The sequence below is a fragment of the Nipponia nippon genome, unplaced genomic scaffold, assembly GCF_047370975.1.
Source record: "Nipponia nippon isolate SJK-2023a ecotype South Korea unplaced genomic scaffold, ASM4737097v1 scaffold_18, whole genome shotgun sequence".
Lineage (NCBI taxonomy): Eukaryota > Metazoa > Chordata > Aves > Pelecaniformes > Threskiornithidae > Nipponia > Nipponia nippon.
The window spans coordinates 2,687,417-2,710,381 of record NW_028262334.1 but is presented as its reverse complement, the minus strand read 5'-3'; the positions used below and the strand labels follow the sequence as shown (position 1 = coordinate 2,710,381).

General features: G+C 40.1%; 1 protein-coding gene across 10 annotated transcripts in view; it reads right to left on the bottom strand.

The window, feature by feature from the left end:
- Positions 1-22,965, bottom strand: part of ATXN2 (ataxin 2) — a 53,732-nt gene continuing 30,767 nt past the window's right edge. For 5 of the 10 annotated variants that reach the window (XM_087754527.1, XM_087754528.1, XM_087754523.1 and 2 more), the window contains 12 exons: positions 22,740-22,847; positions 21,723-21,793; positions 20,709-21,016; positions 20,157-20,220; positions 19,902-20,054; positions 19,160-19,226; positions 16,948-17,132; positions 16,200-16,332; positions 11,828-11,881; positions 6,267-6,412; positions 5,149-5,376; positions 1-1,719 (listed from right to left, as the gene is read on the bottom strand). In XM_087754527.1, coding sequence (XP_087610653.1) covers positions 1,516-1,719; positions 5,149-5,376; positions 6,267-6,412; positions 11,828-11,881; positions 16,200-16,332; positions 16,948-17,132; positions 19,160-19,226; positions 19,902-20,054; positions 20,157-20,220; positions 20,709-21,016; positions 21,723-21,793; positions 22,740-22,847 — 1,721 coding nt within the window. In that variant the 3' untranslated portion in view covers positions 1-1,515. The remainder of the gene's footprint in view (positions 1,720-5,148; positions 5,377-6,266; positions 6,413-11,827; positions 11,882-16,199; positions 16,333-16,947; positions 17,133-19,159; positions 19,227-19,901; positions 20,055-20,156; positions 20,221-20,708; positions 21,017-21,722; positions 21,794-22,739; positions 22,848-22,965) is intronic. The other 5 variants (XM_087754520.1, XM_087754522.1, XM_087754521.1 and 2 more) reach the window with 5 other exon arrangements.

Below are 22,965 nucleotides of genomic sequence, written 5' to 3'. Positions count from 1 at the left end.
TCAGTTTTTAAAACTTTTTTTATTTTTTAATTTTTTTTTTAAGTTTTTATTTTATATTATCTACAAAGTAAAAGTTTTCTTAACTTAAAAGTTACATCACTGTCTCACGATAGTGATTATCTCATCAAACGTGATTTATAAATAATAATTCATCAGTTTGACGATTAGAATTTTTTTTTTTACTGAACCTGTTTCAAGTTTAGTTAGAAGTAAAAGGGATCTCCAAGTCTTGATTTTTAGTGATAATAGCAGCAAGAATCACTCTTGTTACTTCTTTTGCTAGCTGATGAGTTCATAACTTTGAAGGGTCATTAAAAAATAAATAACTTCCAGTTTTCAGCAAGCAGAGTTGGGGCACTTGCAGGACTCAGATACAGTGCATGGAATTATGGAATAGCCCACAAGTTCCTAAATGCCTCTACTCAGTCCGAATCTCTCCCACTGCAAGATGAACTGTTAGCATTCCTAGTGGATGTTACAAGAAATCAATTTTTTTTTTTTTAAACAAAATAAAATGAAATTCTAGTTTTCTGTGCTTCCAGTTGGCAGAAGCAGTAGAAGGAGGGTATTTGGCCTACAAAAGGTATCCAGCCTTTCAGTTATTCCAGATGAGCCTTACAACTGCTGTTGGTGGTGGGCTTGTACTGTAAAAAAAAAGTTCAAATGTAAATAATAAATTGGCAAGCCACACAACAGTTTGCTAGTAAAGTGGTCACAGGACAACTACTGAGCTGAACTTTTTCTTTTTTTTTTTTCTCTTTCTTTCCTTTTTTTTTTCTTTTTTTTTTTTTTTTTTTGTAAATGAACAAAACAAAACCCTGCATATCAAGATGTCCTTTGGATGTTTTTTTTCCCTACCTAAACCCTCAGAAAGCAGCCTTGTTCTGCTCACACATTCCCCAAGAAACAAAATCAGGTATCTACTTCACTACAAAAGTTTAGAGGCTGTTTGGAAATGAGTAACAATAAAGAAACCTAGGTAAGGTTAAATTTAAAGCAGAAAGAAGTCATACAGCACCTACTTTTGCCAAAAAGTAAAGCTGCAGAATGTTACTCTGAATTAAAGATTAGACTTCACTTGTCACTTTACTTCAGTCATTAGAAGTCTAACAGCCCTACCCCCAAGCAACATTTTCACTTCTATCCTCGAGACCGATCACTTTAAATTTAATAAAACCCCAGATCATTATAAACAGGCTACACAGACAGTCCATCCCCCACGGCAAAACCACAGCAAAACCTGGAAGAACACAGTCCCGCAGTGCCAGTGTCTGCGTAGTTATCCATTTCTCTGCTTCAGCTAGAGAGAAGCAAAGTCTTTGCTAAATTAGCTACATCTCGTACGCTTATCTAGGCTCGCATTTGGGCTGGCGAAGCATAAATGCGAAATGCAGAAACAGTCTGCCTTCAGCAGCCTGCCGCTCTACAAGGACATCTTAAGTTTTTTTTTTTTTGTTGTTGTTCTTTTCCCCAAATCTGGTTCATAACAGTTCTCACTACTACGACCTGGCTCAGTTAAGGTGCAGGTCTCCCCGGCACACACTCCTCACCTGAAGGGTGCGTCATATAGGGGAAATGTGTTGTTGTCGAGACTGGAATGGGCTGTAGTGCACTTTGAGCGATGGCGGCTTGGGGACCACCAGGTGGCTGTGTCGTCATTAGCATCATTGGAGCATGGGCAGTTGGGTGAGAAGGAACCATTCCTGACTGTACATGAGCCTGAAACAAAGAGCTCTTTAGTATAATGGTCACAAGGAGGCATCACTCCTGGCCACATGACTATCAAGTTTTCTCCAGCTGTACCAGTAAATCCAGAGATTTACTCCATTTTAACTAGATTAGCTATAGGGATTAAGTCAGAGATCTTAACACAAAAATAATAACTAAAAAAAAAAAAAAAAAAAAAAAAAAAAGGGGGCTCAAATCCTTACTGCTGGCTCTGAGTCACATTCTCAATTTTAGCCATTTGGACAGTGAGCGCTGGGAGAAACTGCCAGCATTAAACAATTTAAAAACAAAAACAAAACCAGAAACAAACGTCAGCAACAAATCTTCAAAACATTACTGTTAGTAATTTAGATCAAAGCACTTCCTATGCAGAGAATGCACCGGGTACAGATACGAACTTCACGCGCGCTGGGAGCCTGGCATCCCTTCCTCAGCTGCTCATTACACAACTCCACATTTTTTTGTGGCTCCCTGCCCTAGAAACCACTCTCTCCAGTGACCTGTGCCCACATTATCATTCATCTAAGCAGTCACCCTAAGATGAGTGATTTCATCCCTTTATACTGTTAGGTCAGCTTTGTTCTGTTTCCAGTTAAGCTCATCACGGTTAAGGTCCTTGTGTAATCTAAGCAATCATAGTGGAAAAAATCAGTGGAAAAAAGAGATTGAACTTTATGATGGCTGATCACCTTCTGGCAAACAAGTTCAGTAACTTGTCAGTTGGCTCCTTTAGCTCAGAGCAGTTAATGACTCTAGAGGTCATCAATTTTTTGGTTTAAAAAACTAGTAAACACTAGTTTCTTAAAAGCACAAAACAATAAGGAACTCTTAAGAGGTCTCAGTGGGTTTCTCTTGGGGGGGAGGGGGGGAAGCATTTGTATCTAAGGTTTGTTTTGTCCTACCATGTCCCATGAACAGAGCACTACAATGCAATAATTGCAGCCTCACAAGTTTCACATGCCAGTAAAGACAGATAGCAGGTAGTGGCTACAATTTTATTTCTTAAAGACAAAAGGGTTACTTGACTTGTCACAGACATTCTTCAAACTCGTTATCAGACTTGCACTGTATTAGTAGCACTCAAGAAGCCTTTAAAGGCAGGAACTGCAATTCAAATCTCACTCTTGCTCTAAAAAAGGCTTAGAAGATAAGGCTGTGAAACAGAAATACCTTTCAGGATCAGCACCATTTTTACTTTGACAAACATGCTATTATAGCAGCCATCATTATAAAGCAGCTATTCATATAGCAGCTGTATTCAATACACGCATTGGATAAAAATTTTCTGCTGGGGCTCAAACGCTTTGCAAATTGGCAGCCGACGGTACTCTGTAATGAATTTTAAAGTACTGTTTCTCAAGTGAGATATCTAACAGCTCAAGATTCATCTGACAACCTAAAGGGAAATTCAATTGATCCCCTGTGTTAGCCTGAAATTCCTACTACATGGTATTTCAGAATTGTGTTCAGAAGTTGGAAATGAGGCTGCTAAGAAACTATTAAATCCAGTGATTAGTTTCCCCACAATGGAAGAATTACACGCATTTAAAATTTCTTACAGAACTGTAGTTATTCCTTCATTAGAGATTTTTGAGGGAACTACTTCATTTTCAAAAGTCAGTTAGTTTGGTATAAATATCGTGGATTATAGATTGTAGTTTTCATCCAAAAAAAATTACAGCAGAAGAGACTGCGGAAGTCTAAAATCAAGGGTAAGGCAGGCTTTGCCTGTGATTGCTAAAACATCCTGACTGAGCAGTCAGTTCTGACTAAAAAGTTGCATCCGATTTGCTTTAGCAAGGTTTGCTTATTTAAGTGCTTGGCACACAGAAAGGAAGGCAATGGTTGCATCCTACAGCGCAGGCTTGGGCCTGGCCGTGATGTGTACACCACAATTCAGGTACAGTTTTACCTTTAAGCTGACCTTGAAACCAACACGTTTCATATTTCAAGGCACGGCACTGAACATGCCGCTAACCCAGGAGCTTGCGGCGAGACCCTTCTGAAGGCTTGCGTGCAAAGCACCTCGAGAAGCTCTACAACCTAGGCATTCACACCAGTGCTATCACACCAGAGCGGAGCAAGCATCTTGTTTCTGGCAGAAACCAGAGCCTGGGAGGACATGGCAAGATGCCACAGCAGTAGTCAAGTTTGGACATCCTCTCCTTATCCTCCCACAGTACAAAAGCAGAGAAATGAAATGCCTAACGGAATTAAAAAGCTAAAAACTCAACATCAGTAAAACAACTCCTAAATAACTATTAATTCATTGGCTTAACTGACTGTCCCAGGGACCAAAGCAAAGATTTTATCAGAATTCTGCAAGGGACTGGACACCTATTAGACTAACCTCCCTAATTACAGTTAGTCATGATGTCCCAAAACTACTGTTAACCTGTATGAGAAGACATAAGCCAGACACCAAGTACTTGGTCTGCAGAAGAAATTGTGCAGGCAAATTACTGATTAGTTGTCTGTTCCTTGACAAAGCACACTAAATCCATGAGATTTAGTAAACATCAGCAAATCTCGGCAATGCTGTCTTACGCAGAGTTCTTGATTAATCAACCATGTGCTTCCCTTCCCAAAATCCTTTTTTCAGTGAGTTGACCACAAGAGAGCAGTTAAGAGAAGTGGGTTTCTGATCATGAAGTTAGGACTGTTCTTAAATTGCCCAACAATCGTCGGGTATCTCCTGCATAAGCAGTTCATTTAGAACCACACACAGACGCATACACACACACACACACGCACACACGGTTTTTTCAGCAAGGATTGTCTTGCAGTCCATCTGAACTGAATCTCACCTATCTCCCATTGCAGTGCTTTGCTACTCCCTAGTAATCCTGTGTAATATCCTTTATTGGATGCACTTGTATAAACATGACTACAATGCAGAGCCTAAAACTGCCACCAAAAGCAGCAATTCAGCCTTCCTCGCTCAGCTCTCACCTCCAACCTTTCTGTATGCCAGCTCTTCCTGTGATCATGCAGTGAACCTGAGTAGTGAACTGATTTGACTGAGAAATAGCCTAAAACGGGGGTGAGGGGGCACACTTCAGTGGAATCATGTCCCCAGTCTGGTTTGCTGCATGGCCAAACAGTTCTGTGAGCAGAATGGTGGGGCAGGACAAGGATGGGAGCCGGGAACTGGGAAGAGAGCTCAATTTCTTTCAGTAGCAGTGCCACCTTAAGATGTCTTCATTAAACTACAGTTGTAGATGCACTGGGTGTTGGAAGCTGAGGTCCAAATATCTTGTAAAATTCTAAATAAAGGCAATGTACAGACAGAAACCTAAATAACACAACAGGTAGTCTGTGCTGAGAGGTGACAGAATGGAAATCACTTCAGCAGGCCCGACTGTCCTAACTTTGGGGCATTAAGACATTTAGTCTTGAAGGTTGTTAAACTGTGTTTACCTGGGGGACATGGGCCATGTGTGGCGGATTGGTATATGCAGGTTGAACATGGGAGGGATGAATGGTGAAGACTGTTTGTTGTGCTGTAGGAAAACTATTTTGTGGAGACTGCGTATTGGAGCCTGGCGTCATGGAAGGTGGGGTTGGAGCTAGACCTGCGTGGTAAATTGCCGACTGCTGTTGTGGGTTTGCCAGGTGGAGTGCCTGAGCAGCCTGGTGCTGATGATGCTGCAAAAAAAGACAGAAGATCATTTAGGTTATGGTCTAGAAGAGAGACATGTTATTCTGTAAACTAGCGTAAGAAAGGTTTGCAAAACTGCTCTCGATAGTGAATCTTTTAAGTGGCAAATCTAAGGACCACCACACCTATGGTCATGAGGAAACTCATTCCAATTCCACCAGGCTCATTTTCTCCTTGCACTAGAAGTCATGTGAGCAGGAGCCTGGAAAATGGAACCTAGACTGACAGGTAAAAACAAGGAGACCCTCCAATTGTGGGGCTGGATATACTTCACAGTTGCAATTAGCAGCCCAAAGTTATTACCAGTAGGTAACTAAGGCATGCAGCACTATCACGAGGCCTATTTTGGTTTCAGTTGCTTGTCTTTGACAAAATACAATGAAATGCTTCTCAGCATTTATTTGCTATTTCCAGTTTTAACTCCACTCATATTAAAGCTCTGACAAAATTACCATCCTTCCTTGATCGTAACGTGGAAACAAGCTATACCTCATCCCCTGTGAAGAGGGAGAAATGAATGGTTGGACTCTGGTATTGGTCCTTACTAAGGAAAAGGGACTGCCCCCAGTTTCCAGGCTAGCTTATCTAACAAACTATGTCATGAGCCTACCATCTTTGAGTCCTAGCCACTGCAAGCAGAGAAGAATTAAGTTATATAGCTCTACTTCCTTCCTTCCTTCCAGAAAACAGAGGGGAATCTAGACAGCTCCCGTACGAGATCTGCCACATGCGGTTCGTTTGGGCAACTGCTCCGTCTTACCATTTTTCCTCTCAAAGAAATTAATATATCGATGTCAAGCGTCGGACTGATGCAATACCTTCCAGTAGCACATGTTAAATACAACTTAAAGACATTCTCTCCCTTGAGTTCTGTTACCTGCACGGGGCTAGGAGCAGGGTGGCTTCCAGCATGTTGGTTTTGCTGCTGGCCAGTTGGTGTGGCAGAAGGCTGAGGATGCGGAGGATGCGGATGCAGGGTAGCATTAGGGTGGGCATACTGCTGAGCAAGTGAGCCAGTGGAAACTAGGATGAAAAAGAAGAATATTTAACAACAGATACATAACATGCATCTCATCAAGTCACCATCTGCACTTGAAGATTTCGCTATATCTCAAACATACTGTAAATATATTCCCTCCCCCTTCTAAAAAAAAATATTTATCTTGCAAATAGCTGAGTATCTTACCTTGCTTTTGTGTAGTTTGGTTTTGCAGGAAAGTCTATAAATAACCATAATTAGACAGTGCATCTTCCCTAGTTTGACAATGTAACAGATACTACATAGAAAAAAGCAGTATTTCATCTTTTGTTTTGTCAAACAGACCAGTTTAAAATATCAAATTTATCATTTTCATACAATTTAGTTTTTCCTGAAATATACTTTTCAAAGGTGTTACAAGCCATTTTTATTTCCACCATCCAAAAAATTCTTTGGCCTTATACCTGGCTAACCTCACCATGCTACTCTTCTGGAAATTGCTCACAGTACAGTCAGTGTAAAGTATATACACTGCATGTATGCTTAAGGGCTGTAGGGACACACAGGATATACATAACAGCTGAGAAAACTGAGGCTGCTTGAGCATCAAACTTTTGCTGAAGCCAGTATCTTGTACCAAAATAACTCATCTTTCCTCTCCCCTCAAGGCAGTCTCTTCTGGATCACCACCATTCTGTGAGCTTCTCAACATTGCCATGAAATTCTTAATTCCTTGAAACAGTAGCAAATAAGGTACAAAATTCCAAAAAAGGAACACAAACTTAGCAACATACAACTTTCACATCAGTGAAACCACATCTGTTGCTACAGCCACACCAGTCTCCAACAACAAATATCAACAAGTCCCTCCTTGAGGAGTCCTGCCCTGTTCTGCTTCGAAATGGGCCACACTACATTGGGGTTCTTTTTCACTTCTGAGGGAATCTAGGGAAGTATGAAAAGCCATAATGGTAGCAACTCTTCCTTTAAACACAAAGCATGCAACCAGAAAGCAAGACCCTAAGAAAATGAAGATGCTTTGCCTATTCCCCTCTATTGCTTTTTGATCTTGTGCAACAACCAGTCCACAGCTTGCAACTACACTTCTGCAGGTGACAACGCACACTACTCTCTCCAATATTACAGCTTGTCAAGGCCGAGGCTAGTTTTGCTGACAACAGTGCTAAGAGACAAACAGTCAAAGCAAACTATCAACCTGCTCCTGAATCTGTTCCCTGCAACTGTTCCTTTATTTGTTCTGCTACCTTTTTGTCATTCTGACAAGTTAATTACTGCTTACTATCAGCTTACAGCTTTTTTTAATGGGGTTTGTATTACATGAGAACTTGATGGCCCATGAAGCGCCTCTCTGCAGCATACCTTTAGAAGTGATGGGGTTTCTGGTGGTGTTTTCTTGCCCTAGTAAATAAACCTGAAAAGCAGGGCACAGGGAGAAACTTGGAGTGCAACTGTTTTGCCGCAACCACCTGCTCCGTGTATTCACAGCTAGCGAGATGTGTTACCTCATTTTTGCAAGTAACTGTTTGCTGCAGCTTCTGAAGAGTTTCACTGTGCTGGGCTCTGAGTTCATGAATACACAGAACTGCTTGAGTATATAAAGGATGAAAGACAAGATGGGTGGAGAAAATGGACAAAAATGTAGCTGCATCTGAAAGCACAATACTATTCAGCACAAGCAAGTCTCAAAAGGACAGCAACCCCACTGTGCTCTATTAACCAGCCCTGACACACCACTATCCTGTGCAAGTACTTGTTTTCCTCCAGTTTGGTTTGCTATAAAGCTTAGAAATACTAGTTCTAAAATATTCAAACTCACTAGAATACATATACCACATTTAACTTAATCCCGCCCTGCCGTCTTGAAAGCTCTATTGAATCTTCACTGAGCAAATGCCCCAACAGTGACGTGCACTACAGTTTCAGGCTATGAAGGCAGATGAACTTCATATACATTTGTAACCCTAAATTGCAGTTTGAGTTGATCCTAACATACTTATGCATGAGCATGTAAGTGTACTTAAGCACAAGTGTACAAACATACTCATACACTATGAGCATTTCTGATTGAGAGGGGTTTTGAAAACACCTCAATATTTTCTGCGCACACTGGCAAAACTACCAGTATCTTCTGCCACAGTGCTTTGTCACGCTTTCAAATGCAAGAAAAGTCTTTCTTTTCATATCGCTACTAAAATTTATTTTGCAGCAGCATCTCAACCCTGCTCCTATTTGACTTTCAACCTCTGCTCCTTCTTACAAGGACTACATGAAAATTATCATGGAAACACTGATCATTTTTACAGTATGAAGTTTACGGTTTCCTACAGTAGCAAAACTTCTCAACCTCATTATTAAACAACACTCTGAAGAAGGCCAGAAGTTACTATCTCTGTCAAAGTAATAGAAATAAATGCATAGAGGGATTGACTTGTTTGCCAAAGGACATGCTGCCAGAGACCTTCCTCAGCTCTCACCCCACTGCTTCAGCCACAGAGCTGGCACGCCTAACTACAAATTAACTTCAGCTCCATTCAAGAGGTATTAAAATGTATATGAAAATTAATTCCAAGTTCTAAGATATTCAAGGCTTCCCACATCCTGCCACATTACTTGTTAAGAGCCCCCGAAATAATGTGGTACTCCCTTAAAACCATTTCTGCAATTCATCTTTCATTTCTTTATAGCCGAGAGAATAATAAACTAAGTTATTCTGAAGCAGATACATTATACAATAAAACTTCACAATGAAGAATTACTCTCTTAAGGAACCAGTTAAACTGAGGAATAGTACCCTGAAGAACAGATACACAAGCAGGAGGAGGATCAAGTTTTTGTCATAGTAGCAGCTCTTCCATAACCTTCTAATATCTTTTATCCACAGCTTTGCATTTAAAGTACCAGATTTTTTTATACTGAAGAATTTTTATTTGCCTCACTTGTCCTCTCCCCCATTTTGTCTTTAACAAATTACTCTAGTAAGCTCTACAAACTTGGTTAAAACTAGTTCAGATGCTGCTGCAAACTATATTTTAATAGTAGTATTAGAAGTGTCTTTCAAAAAATGTTATGTGGACACTTATCCGTGTACGTATCCTGTACAGATACTGCATACAAATCAGGAATCGTTCAGGACGAGTGGCAGCAAGTCCGAAACACGTGCACAGATCTTTGTTAGTTCAGACCCAGAGTTCAATCTTCAACTCCAGGAATGTAAAAGGTTTTCCATGTTTAGCTAGTGCAATTAATAGTTCCTGACAAACCAATGAAATCTATGAGACCAGCAAGCCTGTGAAAGAAGTCTTGCAAAACAGTCACAAGAAATTCACCTGCTTAGCCATAACCAAAGCACTTTCACTGGGACTTTTTTCAAGAATTTTGGCCTGTTCATCAAAACAGCTCACGAGACGTATCAAACAGCAAACAAGACAAGACAGGAGGTGGGGGGGGGGAGGGGGAAATATCGCCCATCATCCAGCATTTTCCCCCACTGTCAGTACTTTGGAGATTTTCCAAATGGCCATCTAGTATCCAAGAAAGTGCTGAGAAAGCTCTAGGAAAGGACAAAACAGCTCTGCATATCTCCTTGCTGCAAGCAACCTCAGCTCATTCCAGCAGAAATACAGTTTTCTCACCCTTTATGCCTTAACGTTCCTCTCCCCGAGAAATACTCCCTGGGCTAACCTGCTCCACTTCAGCATCTTTTTCATCATGTTGTTTCCTAACACATAGTATTTACCTGCACTAACCTTGCAGGGACACACAGTGAAGGTAAGTGATTCAGTAACGAAGTGAGCAAAAATATCAGATGGATTGAATTACTCAATTCAACTCTATAGAAGCGCAACCCATTTTTCTGAGAGGCAAACAAGTAGTAGTCAGCCACCAAACCCACAGTAGGAGCTGAAATCAAAAGAGGTCAGAGCAGCAGAAATCAAGCAGAACTCCCAGCTACAAGGGTATATGCAAAAACCATATAATGTAATTTCATATTTTCCCTGGTAGGAATTTCAGTGCTGCCAATGGTGGTCATCGTTGGTCATCATCCAAAGATGCACTGAAGAGCCTATTTGCAAGAACTGACCAGTGAACAAACTTCAAAACTATTGCCAGATCCAGTAAGATGGTGAGGATAACTACATTTAAAAGACCTGAATGGTAGGAAGCAAAGGAATAGCAAATATTTCTTTCATAATACAAACATTTAAAGAAGTCATTTTACACAGGTAGAGTGGACTTCACTTAAAAGATTATCCACGAAAGGAACGAGCTTATTAAAGTTATTTCAGTGCACCAAACCAAGACACATGAAAACAGGGCAGGTCAGCACCCTACAACACTAGTTCAAGCAGAACCATTTCTACAGGAAACACAGGAAGTCTGTTCCAGAAGAGACTTTTGGAGAACAAGTGCTATTTCTCACGTCCCTCTTGCATGAGCTAACTCAAAAAGCCCCAGAAGAGTGCCTGGCATAGGCTGCATGAACTTGCAGACAGACACACCAACAAGTCTCACTGCAGGACAGGAGCATGTTCGAAAATGCCCTGAAATTGCAGTCGTCCTTTCCCATGTCTTGGGTGACAACTACAGCTCATCCTGCAACCACCCCACCTCCCCCCAAAACGAGCTTCCTCTAAGTGCTACGAGCACCAACATACAAGGCAGTATTTTTTAGTTATCCGCCTTTCCCTGTGCACGCACACAACTGAAGTCTGTGTGAGCTGTTGTGTACTGAGAGTACGGAGAACATCAGCCCATCACCTAGGCTGATGGAGGTCACCAGCTCGGGCAACACCACGCAGGAGCACCGGAGCCAGGTAACGTAACTGATAACGTTCATCTGCCAAGGAGGAAGCATCCGATGCTATACACCGGCAAGGAGCCCCCATCTAGTCTCTCTCTTTATAAAAACGACAACTGCACTCCTTCCGTGACACCGAAGTAACTCCAGAAAGCTTCCTTCACCTCAGCTGCAACTCGAGTTATTTCCTCCCAGGGGCTCAGAAGTTGAGCCACAGCTTTTTAAAGAAATGAGGCACAAGACAGTTCTCCTTTTAGGAAGCAAATTAACTCGCCACGTTTTAAAATCCCATTTGGGCCATGAAAAGAAAGGGAGCAAGGCAGTTCACCTAGGTTTTAAGCAGAGGCTATCCACATGCAGCGCGCACTTCTGGTTGCAGATGAAAAGACTGGGTAGTAAAGTTAGAGGTTATTCGGCATGCAAAATACATTTTAAAAGACTGAAATCAGCTTCCTGTCCTCATATAAATCTGTTCAACAGCTTCATTGCCCTGTCCATGGAAAGGAACCTTCCTGCGTTTTCCACATACTGGTTTGGTGCAAGGAAACTTGTTCCCTCAACACGTCCCATTCCTTTAACATCTGTTCTTTAGAAAGTGCTTTTCTGTACAATCAAAATTAGTACAAAAAACCCAACTCACTGGCAAAGTAGAAAGAAGGGCCTGTCTCCTTGCTGTATGGTATTTTGGGACATGCTGAATTTGGGAAATAGAAAGGTAAATTAGCCTCTTGCCACGTGCATACTTCCCGTCTTCTGGAAAGGTCAGCATCATTTTTTTTTTTTTTAAGATTGTAGAACCATGCAGATATTTTTATTTACTTAGGTGCTATTAGAGCTGGATATTTAGTTTTACAAATGAGTGGAGATGAAACAACACAAGTCTCAGGTAAGCCTTTGTTCTAAACTGTGACACTGAGATCTTCAGTTCTTAATTAACACAAAATTAAACTTTATGTCAATTAATGGCCTATTACAGTCCACTGTAATAAGAAGGTTAAAACGTAATTACATTAAAACAGAAATTGGCCCCTTGCTTTTTCAGCTATATCACTGTCATTCTTAACAGTTCCAAGACACCTTTGGTGACTGGTTCACTCTTACTCCCTGGAGAATCCTCTGAAGTTTATATTATATCCACCATTGTACTATCAGGGTAATAGAATTTACTCTACTGCTGAGACAGAAACCAGATAAAGTTAGAGACAACACTAGACCAGTAAAACATATGCAGAAGGGGAAAAGGGAAGGGAGAATGGGGACAGGAATGAGAGCACAAAAAACAGGAAATGCATCTGTATAAAACCGAGGTCTGGTTTTACACAAGTTTGTTTTTAAACACAAAAGTAAAGTTTTTCAGAGAACCCCAGTTATCTGAAAACACAGGCAATTCAGCTACATGGTAAAACTAACACAAGTTCATTGTCACAGGATTCAATACATCCACCCTCTACTTAGACAACCAAATTTTCTAACAGCACAAGGCAAGTTTAGGTCTTTGTGCGACACAGACCAAGCACTCAAACTGCAAACCGTGGCCAGCAAACTCTACCAGCCCAATGGTACTGGAATCGGGGAGATCACACAGAGCCAACGCTTCCAAGACAGATGGTGGGTTCTGAAACCAACGTGCGGTTCAGCAGGGTAAGAGCGACAACTCTGCCTTCAGGTATTTGCGTGTGGCAGTTAAAGGTGCGTGTACTGCTCTGCTGCAGCAGTGCCTGCGTTTCAAACTTTCCTTGATAAGGACATCTAAGTGGCTCACGTCTCCAGAAGTTACGAGCTGAAGTGTGTAATAAACGTTTTTATCGTCTGGCTGGTAGATGGGAAGAAAAGAGAGTTGCTTGAACCTTTTCCTTCCCAATTGTGTTTTGAGGGGAAAAACGCAATGATTTAAACACTCCTCTGTCATATGTTTAGATGGGTCTACTGGTGACTGTGCAGCTCAGCTGCTCTGCTTCTCTTGAGCTCTTGTCAACACCGGGTTGTGAAACAGAAGCAGGACACTGTAACGACTAGCAAGGAAATCCCAGAAGTGCAGAAATATCCCATTAAACAGCATTAGAAAAAAATACTTCTCGTTAAAATGGAAGAGCGCCTATCAACAAGTGTAGGTCACTGTATGCATTCTGGATTCAGCTATCTCTTCATGAGACAGGAAGGAACACAAAACCCAAACTTCTGGCAGTGAGGGTAGTTCACTTAACGGATCAACAGGCATTTCTCTTCGCTGGCAGGCAGTTACTACTTGCCACAGACTTTCAACTTGTCTCAAACCATTAGTGAAGATGGAGTTTCAGATCTCACCAGAAAACATTTCACACCAAGAATACTTCGTAAGCAGTGCCCCCCAACCCCCACATCTCAGTGTGGTTGTCCTTGCAGACATCTTCTCTCTACCACATACGCAGGAAAAAAATTGAGTGCATTCTGCAAGAATTATCTCAAAGAAAGCACTAGTACCTTGAAGGATAAAAGGGCAGTATAGCCCACTGAATCCTGATATCAAGGGGGGGTAGTTTAATTTTTTTTTTTTCTTTTAATCAGATAGCAATTTTAAAGAGCCCAAAGGAAATCTAAGAACTTGTTTGAGCAAGTGCTCCAGAAACCAAAAGCAGCATTGGTTGTTGTTTCTCAAAAGTTGTTATTCTGTACTTTCAAATTAGTTTTAAGAGAGGACCAGAATCAAAGTGCATTGGTATATTTAGTTCAAAGATACTGTGGGTAAATTTAAGATTCCCGAAATACAGAACGTAAGTTACGGATACTTTCTTATAGTCACTCAATCAGATGTGAATGATCCCAGGACGTTGTTCTTTAGCAATGTACTCCATAAACAGCTTATATTTATCACCTTAGGCATTTCTACATTTTTCCCAAGCGTTCCCATATCGATAAATGGAAGCTCAAGTGAATACGTTACAGATGGACACATTTTGAGGAAACACAATCCGTTTAGGCAAGGTCTTCAAGTACTCGGCACAGGGAAGACTTGCAAAAATCTGAATTGAGAGAGTGTTGCACTACATCAGAAGTCATTTCATGTGTAGCTAACTGGAAACTTTGCAGGTTAAGGGTACATTTGAGCCAATTCATGTTCACTAGGCAATAAACACGTCTGCACATGGCAAGAACATAACTCTTAAAAAAAGTGTCTCATGTGGCCTTCATGATCCAGCTGGGTTGAGTGGTTTCAATAGCAAGAATTTCAAGCACTTGATCATTTACTGGGAAGGCAGGAGAATATTTAGAAGAGTCACCAAGTAGCTACTTGAAAGAACACAGGAGGACATGCAATTTCTGTTAAATCAGGTGCTCTTGGAAAAGTAATATTTAATTACATGGCAGGAAATACCAAAGAATTCTCAAGTTTGACCCAACTTAGTTGTCTGCACTGGTAGGTAGTCACACACCTACAACAGACAAGCTGCAAAACCAACACAAAATGAGATCTAACAGTTGTAAGTTAGAATATCAGTGAAAAAACTATACAGACATCTGATCAAAGCCAACCAAGGGAACAGGCTTGTACTTCAAAGCTGTACAACCCACTGGTTACAGAAGATAAGGATGGTGCACAATGGGAAATCGCTAGGAAGTCACATGCAACCATTCTGAATCAAATCTCAGATTATCTCATGTTTGGTTTTATTTTAATTAGGATTTGAGAGGAGAGTTTTCACCAATAAAGGTCTGAAAGCCTTTGATCATTCACTTTATCGGAATTCTATTTAATCTAATGAAAAAGCAAACAGAAGATCTGTTTACATGGACACCTCAAGCACAAGAGTTGAAAAGATCAAAGTAATACAATTAGCAAGGACCTGTGAGAAAAAGACTTAATCTCTACAAGTAACTTCCATTTCAGCTTCAGCACAAATGAGCTGAAATGTTCTTCCTCCAAGTGTCAAAAAAGGTTTCTCTCTATTATTTTTGTTTCTTGGCTATGTTGCCATACCACTGCAGAGATCTGAAAGGATGTTTTCAGATGGGTAAGACACAGACTTTTTAAAATCAGAATTAATTTCACACTAAACTTCAGATTCTTAGCCTTGTAAGTTTTCATGACACATCACGGACTTCCATTACGTAGCAGTGTAAAACTAAGCACCGGAAAACATACAAAGATGTCTAAAGGTACAGAAAATCTTTTATTAGAATCTAAGTCAATAATATAAGTGACCCAATAAAAGTCTTCCTCAGATGCTATAACAAGTATTGAAATGCCACGTTTTCAAGAGACCACCTGCTGTTTTGACATTTTATGACAATTTCCAAGCCTTCTAGCAACCTTGATTCTACCTCTTTCAACAGCATGTTTTGCCGTGAGTTTCTTCCTCTGAATTGGGCATTGATTTATCATACATTTATAACGCTTTAGAAGTTCTTTCACATTTTACTTTGTAACAAGGTAACCCACATTTTCAGCACTTCACTGTTAAGTGAAATATGCCCATCTGATAATGCTGGAGACTAATTGTCAAAGTCAGAGCAATACATGAGCTGTTTCATATACTTATTCCTGACTTACCAAAAAAGAAAGGTAAGCAACACATGTTTTATTTTGCTTAAACAGCAGTGTTCATACTGTTAATAATGCTAGTAGTATCATAAAGACAGCATTTCACTAGTTGTCAGAACTAAAGTCAAGTTTTGAAACTGAGGTCATAGCCTTGCAATAAAACAAGTCCTAATTATAATCAAGAAACAATCAAGGGATGTTGTGTCAAGAGCATCAAGAGAACTTGAACAAACTTCTTTCAGCAGATATTCTTTAGCAGCTCCCAGGTTGAAATTTCATCTTGGTCACTGGCATCCTACTGAAATCAGCATACTTGAGTTCTCATTTTAACCAGGTGGCTCAGTTTTCAATGCTCTGCTCATCATCTTATGAAATATAAACCACATCTACTGGTGTAATCTGAATGTTACCCATGTTTGAAGCTTGAGATTAAATACATCCCTGCACAACATAAGAACTTAAAAAGTTACATATAACACAAAACGTTTCCTACCATACATAGCATGCGTCTGTTCATGCGCACCATACTGTGTTGCAGAAGAAGATACTAAACCAGGCTGTGCGTGTGTTGGTGGTGCCATCATTCTAGCGTTGCCCTGTATTACAGGGCTATAAACATGAGGATGCTGCATTCAACAGAAATAAGAAAACAGACAGTTAATTGGAGGACTGTTACAAAGAAACTAGTGTAATCTAAGCAATAATTATGTATTTAGAAACAGTAATAGCTTAGCCTTACTAAAATGCAGAGCAAACTAAAGATTTCATACTATCACAATTATCCCAATTGTTTCTAAAAATTTACAGACGTTTTCTGCAGTGGGCTAGAAACTGACAAAAACCATTGGCACATCTAATTTTTGCCACTCTACTAATGTAGTAAGCTCCTGTATGTAATTATATACTTATCAAATTACATATGTATATTTAAAAGCCTTTGAAGTAAGAGGAGTACACCAAATAGTTTATTTTTAGAACACGTAAATAGGAGATGTCCTGGCTGTGACCTGAAAGGAATTGTTCAAAGAGCTAAAAAGGTAGTATCACTAATAAATGCCAACTTCTAAATGGGTCTTAAAATTTGCTTACAGGCTTTGAAGCACATTACACCACCACCAAGTATGCTCCAGAACACAGAAACTGTTCAGAGGGACTTCTCACGACTGGGGACAATAGGGTATTTAGGACTGAACCACTTAATTATTTCTGGTTTGACTTACCACATACGCTCGAACTCTTACCTGAGATTGGTAGTGTGGCACATGCTGCACAAGAGGCTGATTAGGAAACTGTTGGGGACTATATGCAACATATTGTGTTGAATAAGCAGGTGGCGTAGCTACAATTGGAGGGCCTGCTGCTGAGGCAGGGTGCATCATGGTGCTCTGATGATGTTGGTCTTGCCGTTGCTGTGGCATATTTGGTACTACAAAGCAAAGAATGCCTCACGTTAGAAACACAGAACGAAGAATGATGATCTTCCTGAAAGGTTTTACATTACAATGTCACTGTGACCAAGTGGAATATCCTCACCCCTCACCTTTAACCACATATTAGAGCTCTATCAAAAAGGAACAGCATGAAAAGGAGTTTCTCCAAGAAACATTTGATTTTCATCACTGCCTTTGAGCCATGTACATGGCCACAAACCCAGGCCTGCTCTTTTTGTGAAGGAAGGAAGGAAGGTGGAGGGAGAGAAAGACTGACAAGAATCAGTAACGGAAGAGAACAGTTATATCAGGATACCTACATTAATCAAATGTGATCCTGTCCCCTTCAAAAGGCTTAATTCACCCGCTATGGGAACTACTCAGCAACTGTTCCATCAACTGGAAAGCTGACTCTGTTAAAATGACTTGTGCTTATGGCTGAGGAGAGCAGAAAAAAGGTCTCCACAGAGCCGCAATTTGAGGTATTCACATCTTTTAAGCTTTGGGCTACCCCTCAGGATAGCAGAAAGCAACTTTTAGGTCACAGTCAACACTGAAGGGGACAAGTCAACCTATAAGATGAGGAGGAGTAGGAATAATTAGAGGGAAGAAAGATTAAGAGAGCAGAGCACTGTAGTGTGGGACTACCTGAGCTATCCTGGTAAGACGACCAACCGAACCACAGCAGCAAGGCACTCAGAACAAACTAATTCAGCCTACTAAGCAACAGGGCATGAGAGTTCAAGGTGAGCTCCAGCTTGCTGCAGTGAGACTGCAACTAATAACTAAGCTAACTCAAGCACCTGTAAACTCCACTGCAGTGTGCAATGTAGACAGACCCCTTAGAGAGAGGAAAGGAGGGAAATGTTGAAGATGTCAGTAAATTCACTCAGTGATGATTGTATTTACACTGCAAATCAACAATAGAAAAAAGTAAATACAGGAGGCAACTTGAACAGCGTAAAGGCACTGAACTTTAACCCACGCAGCTCCTTCAGGACTATGCTGCGCACAGCATGGATACGCAGAAAATAGTGAAACTTAAAAAAGGAATTCAGAACAGGAGAGCAGCCTCACACAGCAAGTAAGTACAGGGCAATGTACTTCTGATTAAAACAATCAGTGTTACCAACCAAAAGATTTCATGGGTCAGGCCACAGTAAAGTTAGTGTGTTTTAAAATAGAAATACATTGCAGGTTTTTGTCTTCCCTACATTCATAAAGGCTACTTGTTTATTTCTAAGCAGCAGAACTGCTCTTTTAAACAATTTCCTCCTCCAGTGACTGGAGCTGCAGCACTGGAACCTATCATCATGAACCACTGTATAAAATTGCAAGAAAGCATGCACTGTGTAGAATTAGAGCATTATCTGAAACATGACTATAAAAACAAGACCATCATTTTTCTGCTCCTTCGCTGCACTGCACAGAAGAGACTGCATCTTGCCACACATGTTCTCGTCTCCATAGCCACAGGTGTCACTTGTTAAAAACATGGTATTGTTAGTCCAGCTGTTCAGTTACTGTTGCAGAAAGAATGCAAAAGAACAAACTGGAACCAGCAGTAAGTTCCTTCCAGAAGAGCAGCATAGCATACTCTTTCTGAAGAAACAGCGATTTTGCTTGTTGACAAAAAACCTCTCTGCTAAAGCACCATTCAGGGCTCTGCTGTAAACCAGTACAGAAAACCAGTACAGAAAAGTTCCCTTTAAACAAACCCGTAACATTTATGAAATATAGGAGACGATCAGCTTACCCTAACGTTCCAAGTAACAGAGACGTTTTCCCATTTGTCAAATCAAATTCCAAACCAAGCAACTCCCCATTACTCAAACTTAACATGTTGTGCCTGAATTAGTTTATCTAGAAATGCATTCGTATTTCCACTTACTTTCCTTTATTAAAAATAGCATTTAAAATATCAGTCAAAAACAAATTAACATGGTTTAGAAAATACACAAACATCTGTAATTTATTCATGCTGCATGCAGACTAAGAACCAAACAGGCAGTATTATTCTCACCTTTACCTGCTCTATATGTCTTGGCTTGGTTCACTGGCATGGGCGTCATGGGAATAGGATACAAAGGCTGAAACAGAAGGATGAGTTGAAGCTATGATATTCCTTTAAAAAGTAAGTGTGTGTCTGGGTGGGGGCCCCACTCAGCTTTGATGTGTTTTACTCTGTTATGTTACATGCTTTAGTGAACTCTGCCTATTCCCATTCCTATGGTATTTTCTTGGATCACTGTGATCAAGCCTGCACATACAAACAACTAAGACCATATGGTTTGCAACAACCAGTCAAGTAATGCTACTACTGCCACTTCAAGCAATGTACTAAATCAGACAGCTTTATAACAGAGTTAGACTTGAAATCCTAGTAGTCCCTACAACCATCAGAAACTAGTGGGACACAGCTAGAAGCTAAGGACGAGGAAACAGTTGCTTAAAACTTAAAAAGAGTAAGACTATGCTTGGAGGACTGAGGACCTATGTCTGCAGAGATTTAACAATACATGTGAGTAAGAGCTGCTGGAATTTACAAGTGTTTGAGAGTATTAGAACATCTAGGTTGAGGGACTACTGGGAAAAGCCAGCATTTACAGAGCTAAAATATAACAACAATGTAATTGTGCCATATTTACAAGAGTAATACAAGCTGTACCATTTCACTTTTTTAACTTAGATCTCCTAAGTCTCCTCAACTTGCTGACAATCATCTGAAAAGTGTTAACAAGTCTGCAGCATACGTTGCACTTTACCTGCACGCCTGGACTCACTGGAACTGGGTACATCATATTTGGTGCGAAACAAACAGGCTGAGTGTACACTGGAGTTGGCTGCTGATGACCCACCATGGAGGGGCTAGGTTGAGCTTGCGGACGAGGGGAGGTTGGTGTAGTAGAAGGTTTCGGCTACAAACAGAGTTCAGCAATGCATACGCACGATTAGCTTGATTATCCTCCAAGTAAAAGGTGTGCTTAAAAGGCAATGTTAAACAGGATCAAATAACTTACTTGAGCAAAAGATCGAGGGTTGAACTCTTTTGCATTAGGATTAAGGGTTGATTTTCTAACTTGCCTGAAAATAAAGAACAAAAAAATGTGTTCAGCATTATTCTTTTACAAGTGTATCTGCAGAACTCCCTAACAATTAAAAATTTAAGAGATGAAATACCTCATTTCCATCCGTGAGGCAAATTTTTGAGAACTCAAACAACACATGGCATGCAAAATCCACTCTTACTGATGGTACTCTTACTATACTTGTTCATTAAAGTTTTCCTGCTGTTGATACCACAGCTCACATGAGTCAGGAAAACATTTACATAAGCGTTTAGATATAGATTAGGCATCAACAGGACCAGAGTTCTATATGCAGCTCTGCCACTGACTCATGAGCTGACTTTCAGTACAGTCACTTCACCTGTTGTTTTCTCTGTATACCAGAGAGAACTTGTATCAGCCATATATAAACAGTAAGATATTACACACTCATAATAGCTTTTTCTACAAATGGCTAAATGCTAATAACAGATGTGCTTATTTCTAAAAGATGTAATTACTCACTCAGAAGTATCTTTCTTCTCCTCTTTATCCTCTTTATCTTGTTTACTTCCAGGCCCAGATGTCTGTACACCTTGTGAAGTTACCTCAGGCCCTCGCTTTTGCTCAGAACTATTACTTATCGAAGGAGAAATACTTGGACTATTAGGTTTGCTACTGCCACCGTTAGAGTTAGTATTACTGCCAGTTTCTATGATAGATTCTTTAGGGGTTGAGTCTGTCTTTTCTTTAACTACATCTCTTGATTTTTCACCTTCTCGGGTTTTGTTTAGCAGCTGATCCACTGCATCTGAAGAGGAACTCGATTGTAACTGAAAAAAACCCCAAGGAATATATTCAGTAAATTGATATACAGAACTAGGGAGAGATAATCTCATGCTATCACATACACAGAGTACAATACAGTCCCATAGGTCTCAATCATCTGGAAATGACCTTTTAAAACACACATTTCCATTTCTACTAAAAAAGAGATCTATGATCATTGACAATGTTTTAAGCCCACACTGTGAAAGAAGCTATTCAGCGACTCAACTGACCTATGTGTTGATTAGGAAGTGACAGGAAAGCTTAAGACGACCCTCTGGACTCATCCCTCTGTGTGATTTAACAGTAACACTTGAAAAGCTAACCTGATTTAATAAACCATTATAACCAGGAAATAAGTAATAGGAATTCATCTTCAATTTTCCTCAGCAAAACCCTTTAATTTTGAAACAGCTCTTCCATATGGAGTGTAAATGCGATAATTATTTGTACGTAACGATCAAACAGGTTTCAAGTATTATTTTCAGTGTACAGTCAATACGCACATTTACATGTATTAGGCAATTGTACTAGCAAGAGTCAGCATTGATTTTATAATATCTAGCACGAATTCTTATATTTTCATAAATTAAGCACAAGCAGTAAGGACCTGTTTTCCTGTTGACACATGCAGCGCATTCAATTCATTAAAATGATCTGGATGCACTTGAGAACTATGATACCATTAAGTTAACATACAGAGAAACTTACCCTAAAGTCATTCTTAAATTTCTTTAAATCATCAATCTGTTTTCTATGTTCTGAAACAATTGGAGATACACCTGCCAAATATAAGACCAACGTTGTCCAAGCATTTCTAATACAAGTTTTATATACAACCCCTACACAGTACTAAGTTTGAAAAAGGTAATGTTTGCGTATCTAAAAATGAAATACAGTGATATCATTTCATCTCTAATTTGGTATAATCCCATGAACTACCTGTATGAGCACACAAAAACACTCTGTCAAACCACAACACTACGTAACTGACGTATCTATAGCTCTAACGCATCACACCAAGACAGAAGCCCTGAGGTGCAGGGACTGCAGAACTCAGCTGAAGACGAAGAAGTATGCAACAAAACCCTCAAAACGTAACATGCCAGCACTTCAAGACATAGCAAGCAAAGGTGAAACACTGATCAAGGTTAGCTTTACAGTTGGACTCGATGACCTTAAAGGTCTTTTCCAACCTAAGTGATTCTATGATTCCAAGTTCAACACCATGAAAACATTGAGAACTGAATGAACAAACAATGCCACAGAGACAGCCAAATTTAAGGCATAATAGGAAGAAGTACAGTCACAAAAAACTATGCTGATCATGATGCTCAGAAGAATTGTGAGCATAGCTCTAAGTAGAAACACTCATTCAGTCCAAAGACAGCTAAAAATACAGCTTTGTGGGCAGGAAAAAGAAAGAAGAGAAACAAACAAACAAACAAACAAAAACCAAGAGAAGAAAAAAAAAACAAACAGTGACAAGAAATCACACCATCCGCATGAGCATCTCTACACTTCGTCTTGATGAAATGAGTCAAGAACAACATTAAAATTGTAGGCCTGCCACTTCATCACTGCATGACCAAATTTTTGCTGTAGAACACCCAAGCCAGATTGCCTCCCAGTCTTCCTTAAAATGCTAACTAAAGCAGTCAATATAGCAGGTTTAGTGCTTGGAATTCCTACATTACTCAAGTATATATGAAAGCTTTTGATACAAACCTTTGTTTTCAGGTTTAGGAAAACTAGGAGAAGTCTCACTTGGCTTTATATTCTCCTTGTTTCCAGTTGCAGAATTTTGCCTCTGGTCCTGAAGCCTAGTATCTTTAGCTAGAAAAGAAATTGCCAAAGTTATTCTCTTACACACAACTCAAACTGACCAAAGAGAGACTGCAAGATAGAAAACAGAAGAGAGATTTAACCATGTGTAGCTTACAAAAGAAAACCC